The 22,729-nt window shown below is 45.0% G+C and overlaps 2 protein-coding genes across 4 annotated transcripts in view; one reads left to right on the forward strand and one right to left on the reverse strand.

Annotated features, from left to right (window-relative positions):
* LOC108162760 (laminin subunit alpha-1) overlaps positions 1 to 22,729 on the reverse strand; it is a 75,131-nt gene that overhangs the window by 50,500 nt on the left and 1,902 nt on the right. For all 3 annotated transcript variants that reach the window (XR_004472775.1, XM_017297642.2, XM_017297643.2), the window contains exon 3: positions 8,802 to 9,166. Coding sequence is in view for 2 of the 3 variants with exons in the window: in XM_017297642.2 (XP_017153131.2) it covers positions 8,802 to 9,166 (365 nt within the window). In the remaining variant the exon portion in view is untranslated. The remainder of the gene's footprint in view (positions 1 to 8,801; positions 9,167 to 22,729) is intronic.
* On the forward strand, positions 4,182 to 7,020 carry LOC108162761 (modular serine protease-like). Its single transcript, XM_017297646.2, has 3 exons — positions 4,182 to 5,328; positions 5,391 to 5,928; positions 5,991 to 7,020. Exons 1-3 carry the CDS (start codon positions 4,272 to 4,274, stop codon positions 6,448 to 6,450), a joined length of 2,055 nt encoding a protein of 684 aa, XP_017153135.2. The 5' UTR covers positions 4,182 to 4,271; the 3' UTR covers positions 6,451 to 7,020.

Raw genomic sequence — 22,729 nt, forward strand, 5'->3', positions numbered from 1 at the left:
GGCAATCAAATATTTATCGCTCAATGAGGAAAAGCCATCAGGCATAGCCAGCAAAACTTCCTCTGCCCCAAAGCTCGTCTGCTGTTCAGTTAATTGCCAAAAAAAGGGAGGCAAACGGAAAACTCACGACATCGTAAAATTTTAAAAATAAACAGGCGAGAAATTGAAGTAGACAGACTGAAACACCACAAATAAAAGACAACAAATTTGGGGCTCTGGTCTTAGTTTTATTTTCGCCTGCTAGACACCACACGCCACTCTCGGCCTATCTCGGCATATTTTTTGGCAAATTATAAAGTTTTCTGGCCCATTTGAAGAAGTACTAGAATCCGCTGTTTTGTGGTCTGTTTTTTGGCTGTTTTGGCCGGCACGTTTTCAGATAACACCCCCCACGATGGTGAATGAACCCGAACCCACATGGCAGACATGTTTACTTTCCCGTGTATTTTCGTGTATTTTCGTGCATTTTCGTGCATTTTCTTCTCTGTCTTTCTATCTGTTCACTGTTTGGCGTTCGCTCAGAAGTAATCGAAAAGTTTTCTGTCTGCTGCCAGTTTTTATCTCTGAAAATTGGCGCATTAATGCGGCTCAAGAATGAGCAAAGTTTTGTATAACTGGCTCTGCGCTCCGCGTCCACTAAAAAGCATACTTTTATCATCCAAATTGAACAAGTACGTAGAAGCACTTTCGGTGGGGCACATTTCGAATGCTAAGCGGGCGGGCTGCTGCTTACCATTTGGTAAGGAATGTGGTTTTGAATATCTTTGAATCACTCTGTGGCTGCACCTCAAGTATGAATTGATTACTTGTTCTGTTTTTTCTGTTTGCAGTGATACAAATATAATGACTAAGGTAGCTGAACATTAATAAATTGACAAAGGAAAGACTTTAAATGAGGACCTTGCCACAAGCCGACGGCAAACGGACGGCATTACTGGGTAGGCTTCCTGGTAAATAGCATGAAAACATTTCAAGCGAAGCTTCAATCACGAAATGTATGCAAATGCAACAGACTGTTGGTGCAGCAGCGGCAGCAGAGGCAGAAGCAACGCACGACGCCAGACGGAAGCGTTCTGTACAAGGCCTCACAGTAAAAATTCACAGGAAAAATCCTAAAAAAGAAAGAAAACTGAAATCACAACCAAAACAAATAAATAAATTGACCATTAAAATAATTGCTGCGCCTAAAATGCGTCGCGTACGTGGCTTGTATCACGGTTTGCTTGTTGCTTTCGTAGTTGTGGCGGCAGTTGGACTTGCTGCCATTGCTTTTGTTGCTTTTGCTGCTGCTGCTGTTGCTGTTGCTGGTGCAGCGAATGTTGTAACAACTTGTCAAACATTTGAATTACAGTTACGAAAGCAATACCGATGCCAAATGACCGGCCTCTCGAGCGCCCGCATACCCAACTACTCGTATTTTTGAGTTTTTTTCCTCCCAAATTTGGCTAAATTTAATGAAGCAATTAAATGTCTATAGCAAACGATACACACTCGACAACAAACAACTAACATCAAACATTGAAAATGGCAAGTACTCGTATTTCTGAGCCCGGTCAGATGTCTGCCGACAAAATATAAAAATCCACAATATCCAATGAAAATCTCAGATTTTTCCACAGCTCAGGCAAAAGATTCGAAACGGCTAGGAGAAAACAAATGTCAGAACTTGTATTTGGTAAAGCTCCTTCCAATGAGTCCTAAAGAATTCTGGCCATCAGGACCAGGACATCGATTGACCGCAAAGCTGTCTAGCGAAGGAAAAATATTAAAAAAATCAACCGAATTTCTCGTATTTATCTTTCTCCATTCAAAAAGATCCCATAAAGCCGAAAGGGAAGGCCTTGGCAAAGAGCACCAGTAGAAACTGAGAATTGCGTATTGGAGTGTCACGATACTTGTGCCACAACTCCAAGCGCTCCGACTGGTTTTAATAAATGATCTTGCCCCATCAAAAGAATGGGATATAAGTATGTGCTACAGATACAGCTAAAACCGAACTTGGGAAATAGGAGGACCTTGCTTATAGTACCTGTATATCTAAGTAAATGTACGGTCGTAGCACTTCTCCTATCTTTCAATGTGATGGAACTATTTCACCAACAGTTTGAGAGTCTCTGCACTCGGAGTTCCTATAATCGCGATTCCCTGAGTTCTCGCTAGACTTTCAATTAGTCACGCGCTACCCAAGCAATTCAAGCATAAATCTAGACATTGTTGTCGGAACAGACAGCCTGACAGAATGTTTAACTGCCACACTGCCCGACTGCCTGAATTCCTGACTGACTGGCAGACAAAGAGACGGTATTCTCGGGCCATATGTAATTCTTACCGGCCGGTCTTTTGAGGACTGTCAGAGACTGTCGCCTGTTTCCAGCAGGGGAAAATATTTTAAGCTGTCAAATCGCTGACACATGCCTGTCGTTTCTTCTGGCTGCTGCCTGTTGTTGTTGTTGTTGTTGTAAATCACTCGATTAGTCTAATTGTTAAAATCTACTCATGGGCGGGAGAGGCCGTTGAACGGCTTCAACAGCAAGTCCCAACGGATTTTTCGCCCGAGAATAGACAAACAGAGACACCAACGTCAATGTCGACTGTTCGTCAGAGGTCATAAATTGTGTTTCTTTTCTGGTCTTGTTCGGGTTGGAGTTTTGGGGGATCTCTTCGCTAATGTGTTTCTAAATAGTTGTGACAAATGTTTCAGATATTTCCACAACCCAAGCACGCAGACAGACAAAACACTTCATTTGACAAAACCAAATATAATCTTGGCTGCTGGTAAAGCTGCAACGCAGATCGGCATTATTCGGATCTCACGAAAAGTGATTACAAAATGTACTAAAACCAAATGGTTTATTTTCCGATTATCTTCCCTGACCATTTATTTATCCATCCATACATGCTCGTATATATTCTCCCTCCACCTTACAGCCTGTTCACGCATTACACGTGTATGCTTAAAACTAATGATATTCCGACCAATGATCCAAGCGACACACTTATCGCCAAAATCTCCATAGTCTCTGATAAATGTGGCACAGCTAATTAGTCCCTACGTTAGACACATGACCAGGACTCTTCTCACTTGGAACATTATCAGACCGAGGCAGTATGCCTTCAAATACCTAGGAATTTCAACCCAAACAACAAACCATTCTCAAAACAAAGTCCTGCTACAAATGACCATACCTGATCCGATATGGCGTTATGGACTACAGCATATTTCCAGCTAAAATACTAAGCCAAATAGACATAGACTTCGCTCACACCCAAATGCTCTAGCACAAAGAACTCGCCGCAAACTAAGACCAAAAATATTACTGGGAACACCCATCCGGCCTACACAGAAGAAGGATATACTAACATCGTAGGCATTATATAAATACACCTGTCTATTGCATAAGGTGTCACCGGGGCTTGACCTCTAGTATATATTGTTCATAGGAATTAAAATCTTCCAATGTTTATTTATATGTAGTATGATTGGGCTCAGACGTGGTAACAAAAAATACAATGGTTCTTGAATTGTTGGATAAGTAGTAGTACAACAGCGACTTGACAAAAAAGACTCCCGCCAACAGCCGCGCTCAGAGTGGTTATCGATAGACGAGTATCGACTGGTGGTGGTATCGCTACTAGTGCGGCTGCTTTGTAGTTGCCCACCAGATACAAATACACACTTACGTACCTACACAATGTATAACCTAGAATAAGAATAGAATAAATATCCCTTTTCTAAAAGTTGTTGTAGAAATAAATAAAATACAAAAATGCTTATATAGTATACATATGGTCAACGCCAATGTCGATAAGAGAGCAACACAGAATGGCTTGGCTTGGCTTCCCTTCCGCGGTTGTGGAAGAGACTGCGGAGTCGCAGATTAGCTGGAGAATTTCTCGCTGGAAGGCTCCATCTCCGATACTGAAAGGGATTCAATATACTCAATATATGCCGAGTGGAGATGAGTGCAGAGGAGGAGATCGCTAGTTAAACAATTAAACCCAAACTTGAATTCTTTGACTTCCGACTTTTCAGCACTATCCGATCTGAGAAAATTAACTACTTCTGGTCGAACTGTAAGGGTATTTAGGATTCTGTACTGCGAAGCTGGCAATTCGGCATTTATCTTTTATCCGCGAACTTATTTTGTACTCACAAAATGAAGATTTAGTCGCGAGTCGCTGCTCAGTTCATCAACAACATAACATAAAGGCGGATGTTTTTTAATCTTTAATATTTAGAAACAACATTCAAAGCAAAACACAGCACAATAATGTTCAATTGGAAGCCTTTCGTGTGGCTGCCAATACTCGTACTTGGGTGCGATGCAGCGGAAGTCTGCAACGACAAGGAATGGCAGTGTGAAGAAGACGGAAAGTGTATCTCGTTCGATGATCGGTGTAATGGGACACCAGATTGTGAGTACGGTAGCGACGAGTCCTTCGCAGAGTGCAAGGCTCACCCGGGGTACATGGAGCGGGGGAAATTCTACTGTGCCACGGGTGTAGCAATGATCGACGCAGTAATGTGCAACAATATTACGGAGTGCCCTGATGGAACAGATGAACTGCCACAATTGTGTGTGGTTGACGTACTAAGATTCAAGGACTTGAAAGTCCAGGGCATGTGTAACAGTAGTGAAGAACTCGAATGTCTACCTGGGGAGTGCGTGCATCAGTATAGAACATGCGATGGCCGTATCGACTGTAGCAATGGCCGTGATGAGTCCCTTGAAGTCTGTTTGGATCCCTGCAAAGGCTGTTTTCAATGTGCCAACGGACTGAAAGTCGATGAAAAGCATATCTGCGACAACAAAATCGACTGCCTGGACGGATCCGATGAGTTGTTCAATGTCTGCGACGGGGAAAAAAACTGGGTAAAAGGCCCAGATATGATCTGCATCGAGCCGCCAGGCGGTTGTTACGTATTCACCAATAACACAAAGTTCCATTCGAAGAACGGAACACGATTTGTCTATGCCAATCAACCAGCCGAGCTGCAATGCCAGAGCAAAAATCACACAGTATGGAATGTGTGCATGAACGACGGGTCCTGGCACCGCCCGACCAAGCCTGTCTTCGAGAACAGAAACCCGGACACGAATGGCACAAATGGCTGTCCAATGAACTGGTACAACAATGAGACCATGATTATTTACGAAATTCACGAAGGCGGCTATTCCACCATCATCGAACCACCCATCCATAATATGCAAGTGAAGTTCGAGTGCCGCAATAACTACTACTTTCTGCCATACCTCTCCGCTAACGATACCATTATATGCCAAAACAAACATTGGATAATCGAGGACTTCAATCCGCGCTGCACCAGTAAGAATCTCGTTTTGCAAAGTATCTTTTCCTAGTACAAGTTCTTTCCGTCTCACTTTCAGAGCTTTGCAATCCGAGCGAGCTAACCAAACTTTATTCTATGAGTCCCATATGCAAGCACGGCGAGAATGGAAGACGCGTCAATTGTCAGTTGGACAAATACTCCCTGACTCCTGATACCCGGGTGGAGTTCGTATGCGCCGAGGGCTTCACGGACCTGACCAGTGATAAGAACATTGTAATTTGCAACGAAAATGGCGTATGGGAGGGCTTGCAGGACCTGTGCTTGAATCAGATTAAACTGTGCGAGTACGGATGCCACTCTCGGCGCCATAAGGCTGTCACATTTAGCAAATCGGGCGATCCAACAAACTCCCATCACGCATCCTGGGTCGTACCCATTTATACGAATAAGAACGATACGCAATATAAATTCGCGTGTGTTGGCAATCTGATCGGACTGCATGTCGTATTGACTGCAGCCCATTGCATAATGTATCTGAAGCCAGACGAAATACGCGTTGGAACGACCGGCAACCGATCCGAGGTTATAACAATTACTGAAGAGTACTATGCGGTTGAACAGGTTGAAAAGTACATGTATGTAGTGGGATTTTGCCATACGAGTAACATATTTTTTTACCAAAAATCTTCCATTTTAGAGCGTATGAAAAAAATAACCACAACCACGATCTAGGAATTATCATACTGAAAAGGCATATAAAGCTCCGTGAAGATCTGCAAGTTGTTTGTCTGCCATACGACCTGAAAAGTCCTATAAACTTGAACGGTTTATCTTTAGAAGTGTTTTCTTGGTCGGCCACTGGCTTTTTGACGAGCGTCTCCGGTGCCATCACTGTGCGAAAAGAGCACAGTGGCGATGTGGGAATAAACCTACTAGACGATAAGAAACTCTGTCATGGGGACAGTGGAGCCGGGGTGATCGTGCCGTGTGAAACCTCAGCTCTGTGCTTAGTCGGTGTGGTTAGCAGATCAGAGATGGCAGTGGATCGTCTAACAAACTGCTCTGGCGATGTGACTGCCGCCAGCATAGTTGCCAAAAACGTTCAAGATTGGATCAAAGAGAATATAAATATTTATTCGATCTGCCCGACTAGCTAGTACATTCAATGTTCCGTATTTATCTTCTTTCCGTAACGGCCCAGTTTATCTGCATTTCTATAAGTAGCGTTACATATATTATTTCCACGATCTGCGTACGAATAAAGCCCTTAGTAATTAAATCAAATATTTAATATCGTAACAGAAAAATTACTTTCTGAAATGCTAAATACTTGCATTCACAGATCAAGTTTATCAGAATGAATACAAAACACAAAGAGAACAGAGATAAGCCAAGAATCAAGCGCTCTAACATACATACATAGTATATACGAGTACTATCTGACCCGGTAAATCATTTGCCGTTGGTTCGTCTGTTCCTTCGGCTCCACTATTTCGCATATTTCTTGCGTTATTTTTTCACTGACCAAAGAATACTTCATTACGTTTATATTTTGTATGGGATACTTGGATATTGTTCATACAAAAACACTAGAATACCGATTACAAAATTGTGGGTTGTGGAAGTATTGTATGGAAAACTATTTTGCGACCTACTTAACACTGGCTCACATTTTATGGAAATCTGGTAGACAGATCACTTTATATTATCCCGGTTGCTACATCGACTTCGACCTTTTCTATCTAATCGATAGAGCAAACAAATTATGCATTTTTAAATAAATAAACAACAAAGAAGTTCAGTCGAACAAGCCCTCTGACAGGCTGGGAAATATTCTGTTTCGTCGCTCAGGCAAATCGACGTAATGAGAGCGTGTAAATTTTGACACATGCCCCTCATTTGACTCCGTTTTCCGTTTCTCGAGCTTCCCCTCTGTGCAACCGAGATAATCATGGGAACCCATAGATCTTTCCGTTGCCCTGTCGGTCGATGTCTGACCAAATATGTAGTTCAACATGCGACAATCGAGCTTACAAATGGCCAAACGCTTGACATCTACATACATATTGTGCTGACTATGTGGAACCATAAAAGCTTAGTACAGCTACATTTTAGCTGGGTCTCTGTTTCTCCATCTAGAAGTATTGCTAGGCACTGTAAGAATTAATTAAGTGAAGGGGTGAAGGACTTAATTGAAATGCTTCTGAGGCTGCTGGCAGAGTTCTCCCTCCCTTTTGCGAGGGGGAATTGCGTGCAGGAATTTATTAATAACCTTGGAGAGGAACGCATACGCATGGCTGTCATAAATCTTTCATACTTTGGGGCATATGCAAAAACAATGTTTTTAATTTTGAATTACTTCCAGTCTGTGGATGTGGATGTGGATGGGATGTTCCTCCTTCTTGGCTGCTTCTCGTTTTAATTAAGTGTACACTCGATGCCTCTGCCCCTGCCTCTGCCTTGGCCTCTCCGGCCAAAGTCTTTGTCTGCCTCGCTATGGCCGATGCAGATCCGATCCTATCCGGGGCTTGTGGCAGTGAAAGAATAATATCAAAACATTGAAATACGAGTATGTATCTCTCGGAAGTCTCAAGTGCAAGCTGCACTCGAAATGTCAACTTTGTGTCCGCTGATGTTAAACAGATGTACGTTTTTCCCCGATTTCACTCTTCCCTTTTGCTCAGCACATTATCGTTTTATTGGAGGAAGGTTGTGAAAGTGTGGATCAGATGCCGACGAGGATGATTGGGTGGCAGAACGAGTCGTTGTGGGTGGCAGTGGGCTCCAATTTGAAATTCCAATTAACACTATCGAAGAACGATTAGCACTCGATCGAGTTTTAAATATCCATTCGAAGTGTGAGAAACTTTCTGGGTGGACTGATCTTGACTGGGGACCTAGAAGTAGTTGTAGAGACTATCCAGAAGATCGGAGAGAAAGAGTACTGTGGTAAGGGCCTTATGCTAATAAAATACCTCAGCGCCTACATAGATTATTGCATTTCCGGTAGGTGCTTGTATCAGATACATTTCATCAAATACAACTCAATCACCCCGGAAATCACGCTTCCATAACTGGGGAAAGTCTTGCCGATAATATGTAAACTAATATGGCTTAATCAAAACTCCATCAAAAGCAATTTATGTTGGCCATTTTGAGCTTTAGAATTGAATGAAGACTGGGCTGGGACTGGTTTCAGGTACAGTTGCAGTTCCAGTTCCAGCTGGACTCTTGGTCGCGATGATCATATTTCAAAGTTCCAATGGGACAAGCCCATGACATGCACATGGATGGATCATGGAGCTGGCGTTAAATCGAATGTAAATGAGTGACAAGTCAGCGGCTTAATTACAAACTGGATCACAGCGCTCGTCTGTTGCCTGTAGTCTGTCACAAGAGCTTAGCCTCGACTCCGCGGCCTCTATCGTCGGGTTATTGGATGACAGCGCGCGTAAGAGTCCGATCTGGGGTTCCTTTCAACTGATCTATGATCTCTGATCAGACTCACCTGCTTGAGATCCAATGTGATGGTCACATACTCGAAGTGTCGGCCACCCTGAAGCGTCGGGGACTGCCACCAGATCTCCTCGAAGCCGGAGCCCGGCGAGATTAGCGACTCGATGGGTCGCTGCTTGGCGCGATCCGAGGAGTGGCCATTGCAGGTGCCGCACTGCTTGGCCCAGTTCCGGTGGGGATAGGCGTCGACCAGCTTGCAGTACTCCTCGGCCCCGTTCTGCCCACACGTGGCATTCACTGTGATCGAGGCCCGTGGTGCCACATTGAAGAGCGGCGGATAGAGGCCTCCCGAACTGGACAATGATCCGACGCCAGCGGATACGTCATCGGCCTGCTGGCTGTTGAGCAAACGGAGGACTGAAAGTAAAGTAGTACAATTGATGTTAAGATAATCGAACTTCAAAGGGAGTCTTAGAGTCTTACAGTCTTAGAGGGTACCCGAAATCTATCCACTTCTGCAGATTGTTGAAACTTTGACAGTTTTTCCCATGCCAATCAATTGAATTGATCCAGCCAACATGTCGGAACAAGCCCTCAAGAAAACACTGCCAATAAATCAGTGACAAGGCAGGGGGCAGCCTCCAGTCCGCGCTGTTCTGAACTTTGCACCAGAAGCGTTGTTGTACGAGTACGAATACGAGTTCGAGTATCTCACGGTGTGCACAGATAGCCGTGGCAGGCAACAACAAAGGCCACAACTTTCGAGATAAACTGTATCGCTGACCAGCAGCTGGCTGCAGTTGCCTGGCAGTTGACCTGGTACTGGTATGCCATTTGCATGTTTGGCAGCTCCAAATTGCAGTCCGCTGCTGTTTTGGCAATTGTCAACGAAAAGTTGAAAAGTCTTGCGAACAGCACAAAGTTGTTGACGTAATTGCTTTAAAATTGCATGCTCTCGTGGGCTATGGCGGAGGATTGGATAGATGGGAGAAGTTCCATTAAATCACTTGAAGAATACCATTATAATGGATTCAAAACAAAGCCCAAGCCAGGAAATAATACTACTATATTTATATCGAAACGTTCACATTTTCTTTCTTTTTCTGCTCAGCCTTGTCAAGGTTCACGGCAAGTTTATAAATATTTTCATTTTTTGTGGCGCATTCAATTTGTCAAAACATTTAATCAGCTAAACTTCTCTCACTTAAGCTGTTGGCACTGCAGCGCCTGGAAAACGTGAATGCATTCGTACACTCAAGTGGTATATTCACGGGGAGTATTGAGTCGAGGGGCATGGAAATGGAAATGGAAATGAATATGGAGGTGCAGACACGTTGAAAAGGCCACCTCAAGCCCGCAGCCCGCAGCCACCACTCCACTCCTCTCCACTCGACTCCATGCATAGCGTCCACTCAGCAGTTTTTTTTTTTTTGATTTTTTGGCTACCGCAAATTTGTCATTTGTCAAAACATTTAAATGCCATTTGGCGGTTGCCTCTCGAGTTGGGCGGTGATTTTGACAGCTGTCGATAAGTTTTTCTTTCACGCTTTTAACACTTTATGCTTGAACTTTGCCCAGGGCAGGCTTTTCCCGTCTGTTTCGGCCAAAAATCATTTGTTTGGATCGCTTATAAACAGTTTTTGGGGGCTTTCAAGCCTAGTTTTCGGAGATCGCATTCGAAGTGAAAGTTATACAACTTTGTTTCGGCTTTCGGCTTATGGGTTTTTTTTTTGCGTGATTTGTGTCAATTATTGATGACTTTGAAGCTGGAATGCCGAAGGGTTGCTCTCATTAACCGAAGTGCTGCTCTTCAATCTCTACTGTCCCAGCACTTAGTCTCTGTTATTTGATCTGAGGAGAAGTCCTCAAATTTTGATTGCTTTCGATTACTGTTTACACTGTAGACATTCCATTAATTTTACCCTCCCATTTGTCCCCATTTTTGCAAGTAATTGAGCCGTTTGCCGAAACCTTCGCACCACCCAGACACAGGAACAGCCACAAGCTCATTCGGCAGTCCCCAGTCTCCAGTGAAGCCTATTTATGGCCACAATTTTGATTACTTCTCCATCCATCTTCCATCCATCTTCCATCCATCCAACCGTCCTTCATTCTCCTTTTCGGTAGCCGGGACCGGCTGTCAAATTGCATCAGCTTTCTTTCGTCAGGTCGCCCCAGAGCGGGGGAACTTTGATTTTGATTTGCCTTTTTTGGACTCCTCTTTATTAAGTTTACGATATACCAGTGTGTATGCTGCTTTTCGGCTACTGGAACTGAACGCAATTTAGTTATGCAAAAGAGTGGGGAAAATTGATTGGACACGAGAACTGTGCTCTGACAGGAAGCATTCCTTTCCATGCGATTCCATGCGATTCCATGCGATTCCCAGTGCTAACAACTCAAGATTACTAGCTTAACAGCAGCTTGTCTGCTCTGTATGTCCATCTGTCTATCCCTGCCCCACAATTGGCGTTGGATTGCAGTGCAATCTTTGAAGTTGGAACGCAATTCGAACGACTTAATAAGCAGCACCGCCATGAAGATGGAAATGAGAGAAAGGAGAGAGAATCGCAGCACCCCTGTAATTCCCCTACAATGTGGCATAATTGGCCACAAGGAAAATAAGCACAGCCGCCGGCTGGACTGTGAACTGGGGACTATGGACTATGGACTATGGACGTTGCACCAGTCGGAGGATGATAGCCAAATCCATAGCAGTCTGTCCAAAAATAGTGAAATATTTCTGTATCTTTTGCGCCGTGTTGATATGACTGAAATGCTGGAAAACAGTGAAATGCTTTCAACTTCTTCAGCTGGCGGCGGCAGCTGGATTTGAATCGGATCGAAAGACTCCTTCTACTTCAATCCCGTGCGCCTTTAATGGTTCGTAATTAATCAGGAATGACCTGAAACAGCTTGGATGTGGTATGGGTGCTTTATTTTAGACATTTTTAGACATATTCGATAACCATGTAAACCATGCAACTCGTCTCGGATCAATCAGCTACATTTAGCCGAAGGTGAACGCAGATCAAAATTGATTGAAATTATGCTACTTGCTACAACACGCTCCCCTTGGAGTCCAGGCCAAGTGGAGTTCAGTGCATCACCCACCACTTGATATGCTTCTTGTGAGTCATCGGAACAACATTCGCATCAACAGTGAGTACAATCGAGTGGCAGCTACCAGTCTTCAATACCAAATCAAGCATTACTTGCATAACCCGACAGACAGAGTCATCGACAGCGACATCGACCAGTCCGTAGTCATTGCTTGGCATCGTGATGAACATCATCATCATCATCATCATCATTATCATCGACCTCATCGCGATCAACGGGCCCCAGACCCAGTCCCAGTACCAGACCCAGACCGGGCATGGATAAATATTTTTCCAAAGCACAACTCGAACAGAACAGAGCCCCAGACAAGCGAACATGGAGCTGGAGCTGGAGCTGGAGCTGGAGCCCAGAACCTGGACTGGATGCCACTTGAACGCGTCAGAAAATGCCGGTAGCCCAGTGGAGAGGAGACAACTCGGAGTTGGCTTGCTGGCAGGAGATTGTTGGTGGTGGTGGATGTGGTGGACAGAGCATGTGTTCTTCTCACCATCGGTCAGCGGCTTTTGAAGCACCCACTGACGAGACCCAACAAGAACCAAACTATGCAGCATCCGTCTAGCATCCATCCATCCATCCGACCATCCACTTGGATGCAACTGCAACTCCGATCCCAACCCGTTCGGGTTCCCACTGTTTCCCGGCTTTTAAAGCGGCGACGCACCGATGCATGACCAAACATCTTCAGTTCTGGTCAGTTTGATGCCCATGTTGTTCTTTCCTTCATTTTATTTCTTTTCTTGGAAATCTGTTGACTTCCCCATCTGCAAGCCCATCTTTGTCGTGTCGTCGTCGTCGTCGTCATCGTCGTCTTGTTTGTCAGTTTGTTTATTTGTTAGCCAGTTTTGTTTATTTTCAATAAATATTTGACATTTGTCTATGCATTTTTCCCGAGCCTCGAGGACAAGTCAAGCGTTTGGCTGCCAACACCGACCGGGTACATTAATTTTTCAAGTACCTGTACCCAGACCAGTCCCGCCCTCCCATCTCAGCCATCTCCCCCATCTCTCCCAGCTGCGTTCCAGAACCCGCCCATCCATCGGGAATCGTAAAACTTTTGCTGCAGTTGTCACTGCAGTCACAGACGAAGAAAAGTTCTCAAAGTCTTTCCTCCATGCGGATGTTTGGTTTAGACTTTGGTCGCGAAAGGAAAGGAAATGTTTGCTGAAAATTTTGCGTGTTTGAAGTGTTGAATTCATCGCTTTAGTTTCTGATCTGATTTTTAATTGTGTGACATTCAAGAAAGAGTAGACCCGTCCGCAGAGTCCACAGAGATATCTTTTCGACAGCACTTAATCTCTAGTTTAGGGATAAATCCATACGTTCTCTCCGTGTGCTGTTGATCTTCTCTTGCCAATTTCTTGCCCTAGCGACCCATCCTGCTCTCTAGCTAATAAAATATTTTGTCAAAATGTTCTTAATGCCCGAATGAACACGACGTCCCCTTCAAATTGGTTACTTTTCCCATCGCCATCTAAGAAGCTATGGGCGCCTAATTAGGCGACTCGTTTCGCCTGAGCTTCAAAGCTGACGAGACTTTTATCTAATCGCGCATCGGAATTGTGTAAGCCACCAGCAAAATCTGTTCGTGTAGCGGTTCATTTAATAATTTAATAAGCGCCACGAAAACTTAAAGATATTTGGTGATGGGGTTGGGGTAGTGGGGGGCAGTGCAACCTTCGGGGCACTTGTACTGCGATAATTATCACGATTTACGAGCCAAAAGCTCTTATCGGGCACTTGCAATCTCGCAGTCTTAAAGTGCACGAAAAGGCGTCGAAATGTCCATTCAGCCATTATCCATATCCATACGGCCATTGCATGGGGCATGGAAAGGGGGACAAATGAATGGCTCAATGGCCCGCCGGCCTGGCAGTGTTTGCCAATCACTCGAAATGCATTTGTCTTGTGTTTACCAACACTGCATTGCGCTGCGCCGGTCTGAATGCTGCGCAGGCGCAAACGAGATCTCATTTTGGGGTCTTTGAGATCCCATCTCATACTCGTATCGCAGTCATTAGTTTCGCCTGAGTGGGTTCGGTTTGGGTGAGCTTTGGGATACTCGATATCCGCAGGAGAACGCGCTTAAGCCTCTGGAAGAGAGAGCCACGAGTCGCCCACACTTCTTTTGCGGGGGGTATCCCTCTCAGAGATTTCGGTGCACTGTTAATTTGTCAAAAGCTGTCAGATTTAATTAATAACTCGACTTCTACTGGATTGTTTTTACTCACTTCTTCTCTACATCATTCGAGAATTCCCCTTTTCTTCACTCGAGTCCCGGTCCCGGTCCCGGTCCCGGTCCAGGCCCCAGTCCCGAGTCAAGGCGAGAGTCGCATAATAAGTAATGTCATAATTAAATTTATAAAATCTGAGTCATCTCCCCCGGACCGAGGTCCGGACAGGGGCTGACAAGTTGTGTCGCCTTTGTGGCCTGTCTAGACAGACTGAGATTATGTCTGCGGATGGGTCACAGTCGCAGTGGCAGTGGCAGTCACAGGAAAAGCCAGAAAAAGAAAGGGAAACTAAGGGAGATTGAAGCGAAGTTAAGGAATTTCTTGGGTGCACAAGAAAGGAAGCGAAACGAAACGAGACATGATACTCATACATAAGTCTGACTGCAAGATGACGCAAGAATATTATAATAATCTCCGGCTTTATGTGTGGTATGCAAATACCTTGCGTAGATATGAGCCTCTTGGTGGGTTACCTGCATTCCAAAAGAAAATCGAATATAATAATTGAATTTCAATCGAAATAAAAGAGATCTCACTCATATCCCAAGCTGTTTACATGACAATCTTTAGTATTCCTTAACCGATTCTAAAATTGCTCCATAAGAGCATTACATTTACGAGTGTGTCGGTGTTTTGTGGCTTTTTAACGAGTTAACCGGCGATTCAGTCAACATTAACTGGGTCGCTCGGCCATCTCTGACTGCCACTGCCTCTTGGACTGCCTCTGGGACTGCTGTTAGTCCGAAACAGCAGCCATTAATGGCACACGCTATATGCGATCGGCTATAAACAAATCATTTACCCGCAAGAGAGTCGTCGGAGACAAGTTTATAAACCCATTGGCCCGCCCCGAAACTTTTCGACTTTCGGACAGACTGCCATAAATCCTGGCGGTGTTTTCGTTTGCCTGGGCCTGTGCCAGCGCCAACGCCACCGCCACCGCCATTGCCAACCCTCCTGCAATCAGAGTTGACTTGTAAACTATTTAATTAGCACATGGTCCGTAAGCGCGTTAGTTTTGGTTGTAAAAAGGCGCCGACGAAGCCACGATCTGTAGGCGCTGTAGGCGCCGTTTGAACCATTTGATGGCGCCGCCGAGTGGCCACTGACTTGGCCAATTGTCCAAGCCACCAGCACCACCAAGGAGTTGGTTAATTGTTCATACTACAGTGCATACAATACGTATGCAATACGTTCAATACATTGAGAAGAAATTGCATTAATTTGGCTTGTTTACGTCGCATGTCGCCTGACGCTGTTGATGATTCGTATCTCTCTTTTTGACTACAAATTTTTATCGCCCTGTCTCCGGCACAGCGGACCGTCCAACCAGTTTTGCCCCACTCCTCTGCCGGTGCTGTTGGTTTTTGTTATTGCAATTTGATAAGCCTTTATCCTGTCGCGTCCGCGTCACAGAAATGTTGTCCATTTGAGTGGCAATTAACGATTTTATTGAACAAGCTGTGGGGGAATTATCTCCTAAGTTGAATGCGAAAATGCTTGAGAAATTTCCAAGCCAAATTGAGCGGCCTAACTGTTAAGCCTACGAGACACTGGCTATAAAGTCTGCAGTTTTGCTCAGGAAAATGGCATATACCCATCTGGCCAAGATTCAGTGAACGTTCGATACGAAAACTTGATGGAACTTATGGGAATCCTAGCATCATTTTGATTGAGTCGCTAATGAACATTCAAGCATCTCATAAAAACATACATAGCATATATTTCTAGGACACCCCAAAAAAACCGCAAAATAATTATGACAGCCGGACAGAGAGCAGTCAAGAGTAATTTTTACAATAACGAAATCGAAATATTTTCTGAGCAACTCGAATTTTCATTAAAGAAATGTCAATAACTGGTTCCAGCAACAAATAGCCTTCGAGTCGTATTAATTAAGCAATTTGTCAGGCGTCGTGTCGAGTCGAGTCGGTCGCCTCTCTGATCCCAGTCCCCAAATAGCCCCCAGCCCCAATCGGACCCCATCCCATCCCTGATCACCCTGATCTGCTGATCGCTTTGCATGCGCCGTGTCAATTCCCCGCCGATACACGACAGTTGCGTTATTTAGAACACTAATCAATGGCAATACGAGTGCCAAATGTTTCAATCGATGCCAGCGGAGATGCTGGGGCTGCTGCTGATGGTGCCCAGAGCTGTCAGGAGACAGGCCGCAAGCCAGGAGACAGGCCGCCAACGGCAGGCGACAGCTAGACTTGAACCTGAGCCCGAACCCAGAGCCAGAGCCCCAGCCAGGGGCTGAACCTGATCTTCTGCGCTCCACTGCTTTCCCGGACGGCTTTCGGCTTTCGGGTTTCGGCTGTCGGTTCTACCGGCTTTCAGCGTGTTGGCAGCGCGTGTCTGCAGACAATTTGTTTTGTCGTTTCATTACTTTTCAGGCTCCAACTTGATTTTGGCATTTTAATGGGCAAAACTCTATGTGTGTCTGTGTGTGTGTGTGTGTGTATTTGTGGAAACCCATTTTCCAGGTTGCACTCATCCTGCACTTTTCCATTACTCATGTCCCCTGAAAACATTTTGCACTAACTCCGCGTGGGCGTTGCCACACCGCAATTTCCAGGGGGCATGCCATTCCTTCCCTTGTGGGCCAAGCTGCATCGTCGGGAGGGGTCTCCGGATTTTCACACTCTATGCGTGACTCATGTTCGGAGGCACGTTTCGGCAGCTATCTGTCAGCTTGTCTGCCTGCCAGTAGTTTCCCCCCGATTCTCCGTCCTCCACTATTAATTCCAGCAGCCCCTGGGCATTGTATGTTGATGGATGAGCCACCGTTGCGCCTTCACTCGCTCGTCGTCTACCACATTCAAAATAGATTGGCGGAAAGTTGTCGCTGATTGTCGGCGCACTTGTACTCGCCTTGTAAGTGGGTAAAAGATACACAGACAGTGACAAGGAGGATGCTGCAACATAATCTTGTGGAGGTCGTCTGCGTCTGTCCGAGGGATGAGTCAGTGCGGTAATATAGCAACGAGATTGATCAGCAAAGCACTTTCATCACCAGCCTTGATCTCAGCAGAGGAGTACGAGTATCAATAGGATGGCATGTTTCCCAGGAACGCCGAAACTCCCGCTCCAGCATCACCACCATCGCTCCCACATCCTGTGCCACATTTCATAGGAAAAAATCGGGAAGATCAACCAGGCCGCTATTATTTTATTGATCTTTCATCAGTTTGATTAGTTTGGGGAGAATCGCTTTCAATACCCCACAGCTCGGAAGAACGGATGAACGGAAGAACTTCTTTCGGCGCGAACATAAAGCATTATTAGTCGATTGACTGCCTATAATATTTACACAAGACTTTCGAGTGCTTTCCGCCGTTCGTCGAAGGAAATCATGAGTTTCCCTTTCAAGAAAGGCAAACTAAAGCGTTCTATCTTCCACAGATGGGAGGAGTGCAGGGCGTAGGAGTTGGCTGTGCTGACACGCAGGGGCTTGATGTTGATGTATTTGCCACGATTTAAGGCCATTACGTCCGACCAGAGTGTTCCTTGACTATCACAACGGTCACAACAGGTAGAAACTGTAATCCGACACTGGGCAAGCCATGGGACTGAACTGGAGGACACATCGTATGTGTTTAGTATATCACTCGGATCGCAAGTCGATACTTTTCGGCAGTGGGTTCTATCTTGGTCTCTCCCCGAATCAGACCTGGGGTCGTACCTGCTTCCCTTGGGCATTTATCAATGAAGTTCAATGACAGTTGTCGAGGCATTCGATCAACGATCGTTTATCAGACCGAACACTATTGACAAACAGCCTGATAACGACAACGACCGACCGCTCTTGGCAGAGGCTACGAGACATGAAAGTGTTCCATTCAACCTGTTGATCATGTGGGGATATACTGGTATTGTTGGATTGGGCGACGCTGCCACACGATACGGAGGCGATGAGAAGTTTATTTGTGAATGATAAACGCAAAGAAGTTGTCGGCCTTCTATCAAATCGAATGGTGATCGAAGTTATTCATATACTTTGAAATTAATTTGTGAAATCTGTGGATAAACCTTTTTGCCATCTCCTATTAATAATATTAAAATAATATATATGTACATATGTAGGAATTTAGTCCTTATATCATTTATTATTGGTTTCAAATGGGGTACATTGTGTCTAGAATAGTTCGTAGTTTTATACGTATTACAGATGATGCAACATCGACTCGATTCGAACGATTTCCAGCTCCTCCAACCCGACTCTCAGTATCGGTATCGATAATCGGTATAGGCTAGGGATCATATGTACCTCGTTTGTGGAAGCCCAGCAGGTACGACGAATCCCACATATATCATTATCCTACAATAATTAAGGAGTACTTGTTTAATAAATCTTCCTATATTGGTGTAGTAGATCATCTGCTATTCCCATGGCCCATTTTTATGAACCTTTCATTCAGCTTTGATTCAATTAGTGTCTGCATCGAAAGGGGCACCTTTCTATAGCATCAACTCCACCAAAGACAGCTGTTCCCTGCACAATAGCTTCTTCAACAAATGGTGACCCACTTCTTGGGGAAAAAACAATCCGGAGACTAGAAACAATTTATTCGCTCTCCCATCTCTTATCTCAAGTGTCTGCACTAACGAGCTTCGAATTTGTTATACACTCTCTGGGCCCGGGCCGGCCCGTCCCGTCCGTCCGTCCGTCCGTCCGTCCGTTGTGGCATGCCGCCCAACACTACCCGCGCGCTTAACCCACCAACGACTGACTCCGACTCTGACTGCACATCAACAACCACAGCTGACCCGTTAAATGTTCCGGTGGCCGTCATCGTGGTTGTTGTTGCTCTGGCGGTTGTCGTCGCCGCCGAGCAGACGGCGTCAATGCCTTATCAAAACTTGGTCTATAACATTAATTTATAGCCAATGCAAACACAAAACACACGTGGACGGACGGACCAGGGAGCCAGGGACCCAGGCACCAGCTGGACAGCTGGAGAGTTGGGGTCACTTCAAAGTAAGTCCAATCCCTTCTGGGAGACCTGGTATCCCATCGGTTAGATGGGCCACCATCAAAAATCTCGGTCCCGCAATTAAGCATAAAACGGGGAAAGGGAAACGTTCTCATTTGTGTAAACTCCGATTCATTTTGTTTCGCCTGTTGCTGCTGCTGCCGCTGCTGTTGCTGCTGTTGATGGTGATGTTGAGGAATTTCCATAGATCATTTGTGGCGTCTGTTGGTCAGCCGAAGTTGGTGTTAAAGTTGCTATTGTTTAGCCCACAGCGCAGAACTGTTTGTTTATAAACGAACTCCAGCCACTCCCCCCGTTGGTATTTTGTTTTGGATATTTACGAGTACATGTGGAGTTTTGTGCTTCTTGGCCTTAGTTCTGTTCTGTTCCATTCGGTTTCTATTCTGTTCGGTTGTGTGGTCTATAAAAATATTTTAATGCGCCTCAACTCTAGTTTTATGTGGCGGCGGGAGTGCTTGATTTACAGAGGGACTTCAAAAGGCTTTGTCAGAACCGTTTCAGTCCAGAGATGTATTAAGTTTCGATATCGAATTACCAAGGAACAAGAACAATCCACCAATCCAACAGCAGGGACTATTGTTTGTGTTTTAATGAGTTCGGCAATTGTTTTCCCATCAAGGGAATCCTTCCTTTTGTTCTGGGCAAGTTTTGATATGTTTTCTAAGGACTCTGGATGGACACTGGGATATGGAGCGAGTTTCTTTCAGTGTTGCGTTTATTTTGCTTGCCAGCTGTCTTCTGCCATCATGTGCACTTCCGCTGGGGCGTGCAGGGGGAACCAGGCCGCCAGGTGTTGCTCACTCGACAGATCTATAAAGTGCATTTAAATAAATTATCACAACAAAGGGCTAGGGTCTGGGTCTGTGCTGGCCAGTCAGGGGAGTACTCAGGTGGTATTCAGGTGAGAGATGAGAGATTTATAAGCGATAAACAAGTCCGAGTTACAAAGGGAACGATACGCGTATATGAGCGGTAGATCATAGTCAAATGCAGCCGCAATTCGATGAAATGAAATATTCTCCCGTCTTGGCACATCATTTCCATTAGTTCCATCATAAATACACGATTTATCTTTTCCCATCGATTCGGCTTATGGGAAGCCTCTTCAAGTTCAAAACTTTTGCTTTTCACGCACTGGCCGAAGCGGCATTTTCGATGGCAATAGAAAAGCGACCATAAAGACCAGAGTTCACTCAACTTTTACGAACTTCACATGTCAATAAAACATTAAAAGCAAATAAAGCTGAATGACAAGCAGGGGTCAGTCAGCAGGGGGACGGACTGTACCTCCGAACATTTTTCCCACAAATCTAAGTTTCCAGAAGCAGCAGTCGCTCTGGCTCTGGCGTTGGGCATTCATTGTGTAATGCAGTTAACAAGAAACAAACAGAAACAAGGCAATGCGAAGCGAAGCGAACTGAGGGAAAATCAATGAAGAGTGCACTCTTCCCAAACACTCTACAAACGGCAGCGAACAGCAAACAGCCGCTGGCCATATGTACATACATACATACCTATGTATGGCCATGACTTATGGCTGCCAGTGTAAAGAATGTATCCACAAGATGCTTAATGAGCTGATAAAGTGTGTGTCTGCGGTATCCATCTGTGTGCCTGATTGGGCATGGCTTAATGGACAGCACAACACCCGAACTGTTCGGAGCAGAGCGGAAATGCAGCGTGGGTCAATCGTCGCTCGTATCTTTGTATCTCTGAATTGGTTGTTCGAGTATCCGTATCTGTGGCGACCCATTTCGCCATGGGGAAACTTTCGTTTTCTCTAATCCAACTCCAAACGAAACGGTACGGAAAGGAGCGAAGCGGAGCGGGCCAAGCCAATCAATCAATCAATTAATGCCAATAAGTAGTCTCGTTTGGGCGTTATAACTGCGTTTCATCGCAGCTCGAAATAATCGTCAATAATTTGCTCTATCGATTCGCATTCATGTCTTCAAGGCTTAAACGTTGAAAAGTGTACCATTGAATCGACTTACCATTTAATGATTTGGAATTGATTTACAATCATTATCGAATCGGAAATCAATCGGAATTGATCACTCATTAAAAAGTTGCCCCGATGTGGCGGTTTTAGCCACTTGATAAACACTTTTCCAGGAGTTGAGTGAGCTTATGGGAATGTGAATGTGTAATACCTGATTTTGTAGCTGCGTGGACTTTGGAATGCCTGAGAAGACCATTCTGATGTGTTTTGAGTTCTTCAACTCTTTCTCACATAATATTAGCTCTTATCTTTCTGGACTAATCATCGGCCACATCGGTATTAGCCACACTCTGGCATTGAGGAGCGATTATCATAATAACCCAACAATGAAATTTCTCCAAATATTTCGACACGCAACCTGGAAGCTCCCTACTTTTATTGGTAAGAATACCAGCATTCAAGCCAGAGCAAATTTTCGGTTTCCAAAACAAATTTTTATGACAAAAGTTTTCCGCCGCAGACACGATAAGCCACTTAGGTTTTATAACCATTTAATGGCATTCGTCGGGAAGAGAAGATATTTTAATAAACCCTTTTTCTTTTCTGGCTATGCCATGTGTGTGGGTTATGGTCGATGATCCCTCCCTCCGCCGCTCCGGCAGAGAGGGGCCCGAAAACATATGTTCCTATTAGCGCGTGAGGTTTTCCCGAATGCGATACGCATGCCTCCATCAATTATCCTCTCTAGAGACTCTCTCTAGAAACGACCTACCTAACAATTGTCCATTGTGCTGCTGCCGTTGCCCCTCAGACTCCCGACCACAATTACGGCGACAACAACTGTGGTCCCTGGCGCTATTGTTGTCCTCAATCTGTTCTTTCACTCCTCCCTCCTGCAGCACGGGGTCATGTGTGCTGGCTGGAAGTGCTCAAACCCGCACAGGCCCGTCTCTCAGACATTCTCCAAGGGCTGCATAGAACATCTAAACGTCAGAGTACACATTTTGTACATATACTCGTGTGTTTCTAGAGTGTTCCTCTATTCATCTTTGCGGATCGCTTTTGTTCCATGACTGGAATTACCATGTTGTTCGATTCAATTGCCGTACCAATTGTTGTACGGAGGTAAGACTGTAAATTGTTTTGACTGCTGTCTGAATCTGTTTGGATTTTGAACCGCTTTAATGGGATGAGGCACTGGGTTAGCTTGCGGTGTTCCAATCCAAAGATGAGCAGGAGAAAAAACTCTATGAAACGTCTTCCTTAGACCACGACTGTTTCCTATTCCCCTCAAACGGTTACAGAGTTCACAGTGCCAAAGCCAGAGATCGATCAGTCTCCCTCCAGTTGTTGGCCAGGCCAGGCCAGAGCGAGCATTTCATATTCCGCCTAATAGGCAAAGTTCACATAACACAAAGCAAAGCTCCTCCATTCCATGGAGCTGCTGCAGACAGCATTGGCAACGGCAACGGCAAGGGCAACACAGGGCCGGGGCAGCTAACAAGCCAAGACCAAGGCGACGACGACGACGACGACAACTACGACATTGCTGGACCATAACTGGACCTCTCACGTAATAACGTATAGAATTACAAAAAAATATAAAGAAAGACAAAAAGCAAAAAATTAAAGAATCTCTTCCTCCTGTCACAACTTTCACATGAAAGTTCTTTCAACTTGAGCG

This window comes from Drosophila miranda, chromosome 4 (genome assembly GCF_003369915.1).
Source record: "Drosophila miranda strain MSH22 chromosome 4, D.miranda_PacBio2.1, whole genome shotgun sequence".
Classification (NCBI taxonomy): Eukaryota; Metazoa; Arthropoda; class Insecta; order Diptera; family Drosophilidae; genus Drosophila; species Drosophila miranda.

Coding starts and splice junctions, on each gene's coding strand:
- LOC108162761 (XM_017297646.2), top strand. CDS start 4,272: ATGTTCAATTGGAAGCCTTTCGTGTGGCTGCCAATACTCGTACTTGGG. Junction 5,329..5,390: donor CTTCAATCCGCGCTGCACCA/GTAAGAATCTCG, acceptor TCTCACTTTCAG/AGCTTTGCAATCCGAGCGAG. Junction 5,929..5,990: donor GAACAGGTTGAAAAGTACAT/GTATGTAGTGGG, acceptor CTTCCATTTTAG/AGCGTATGAAAAAAATAACC.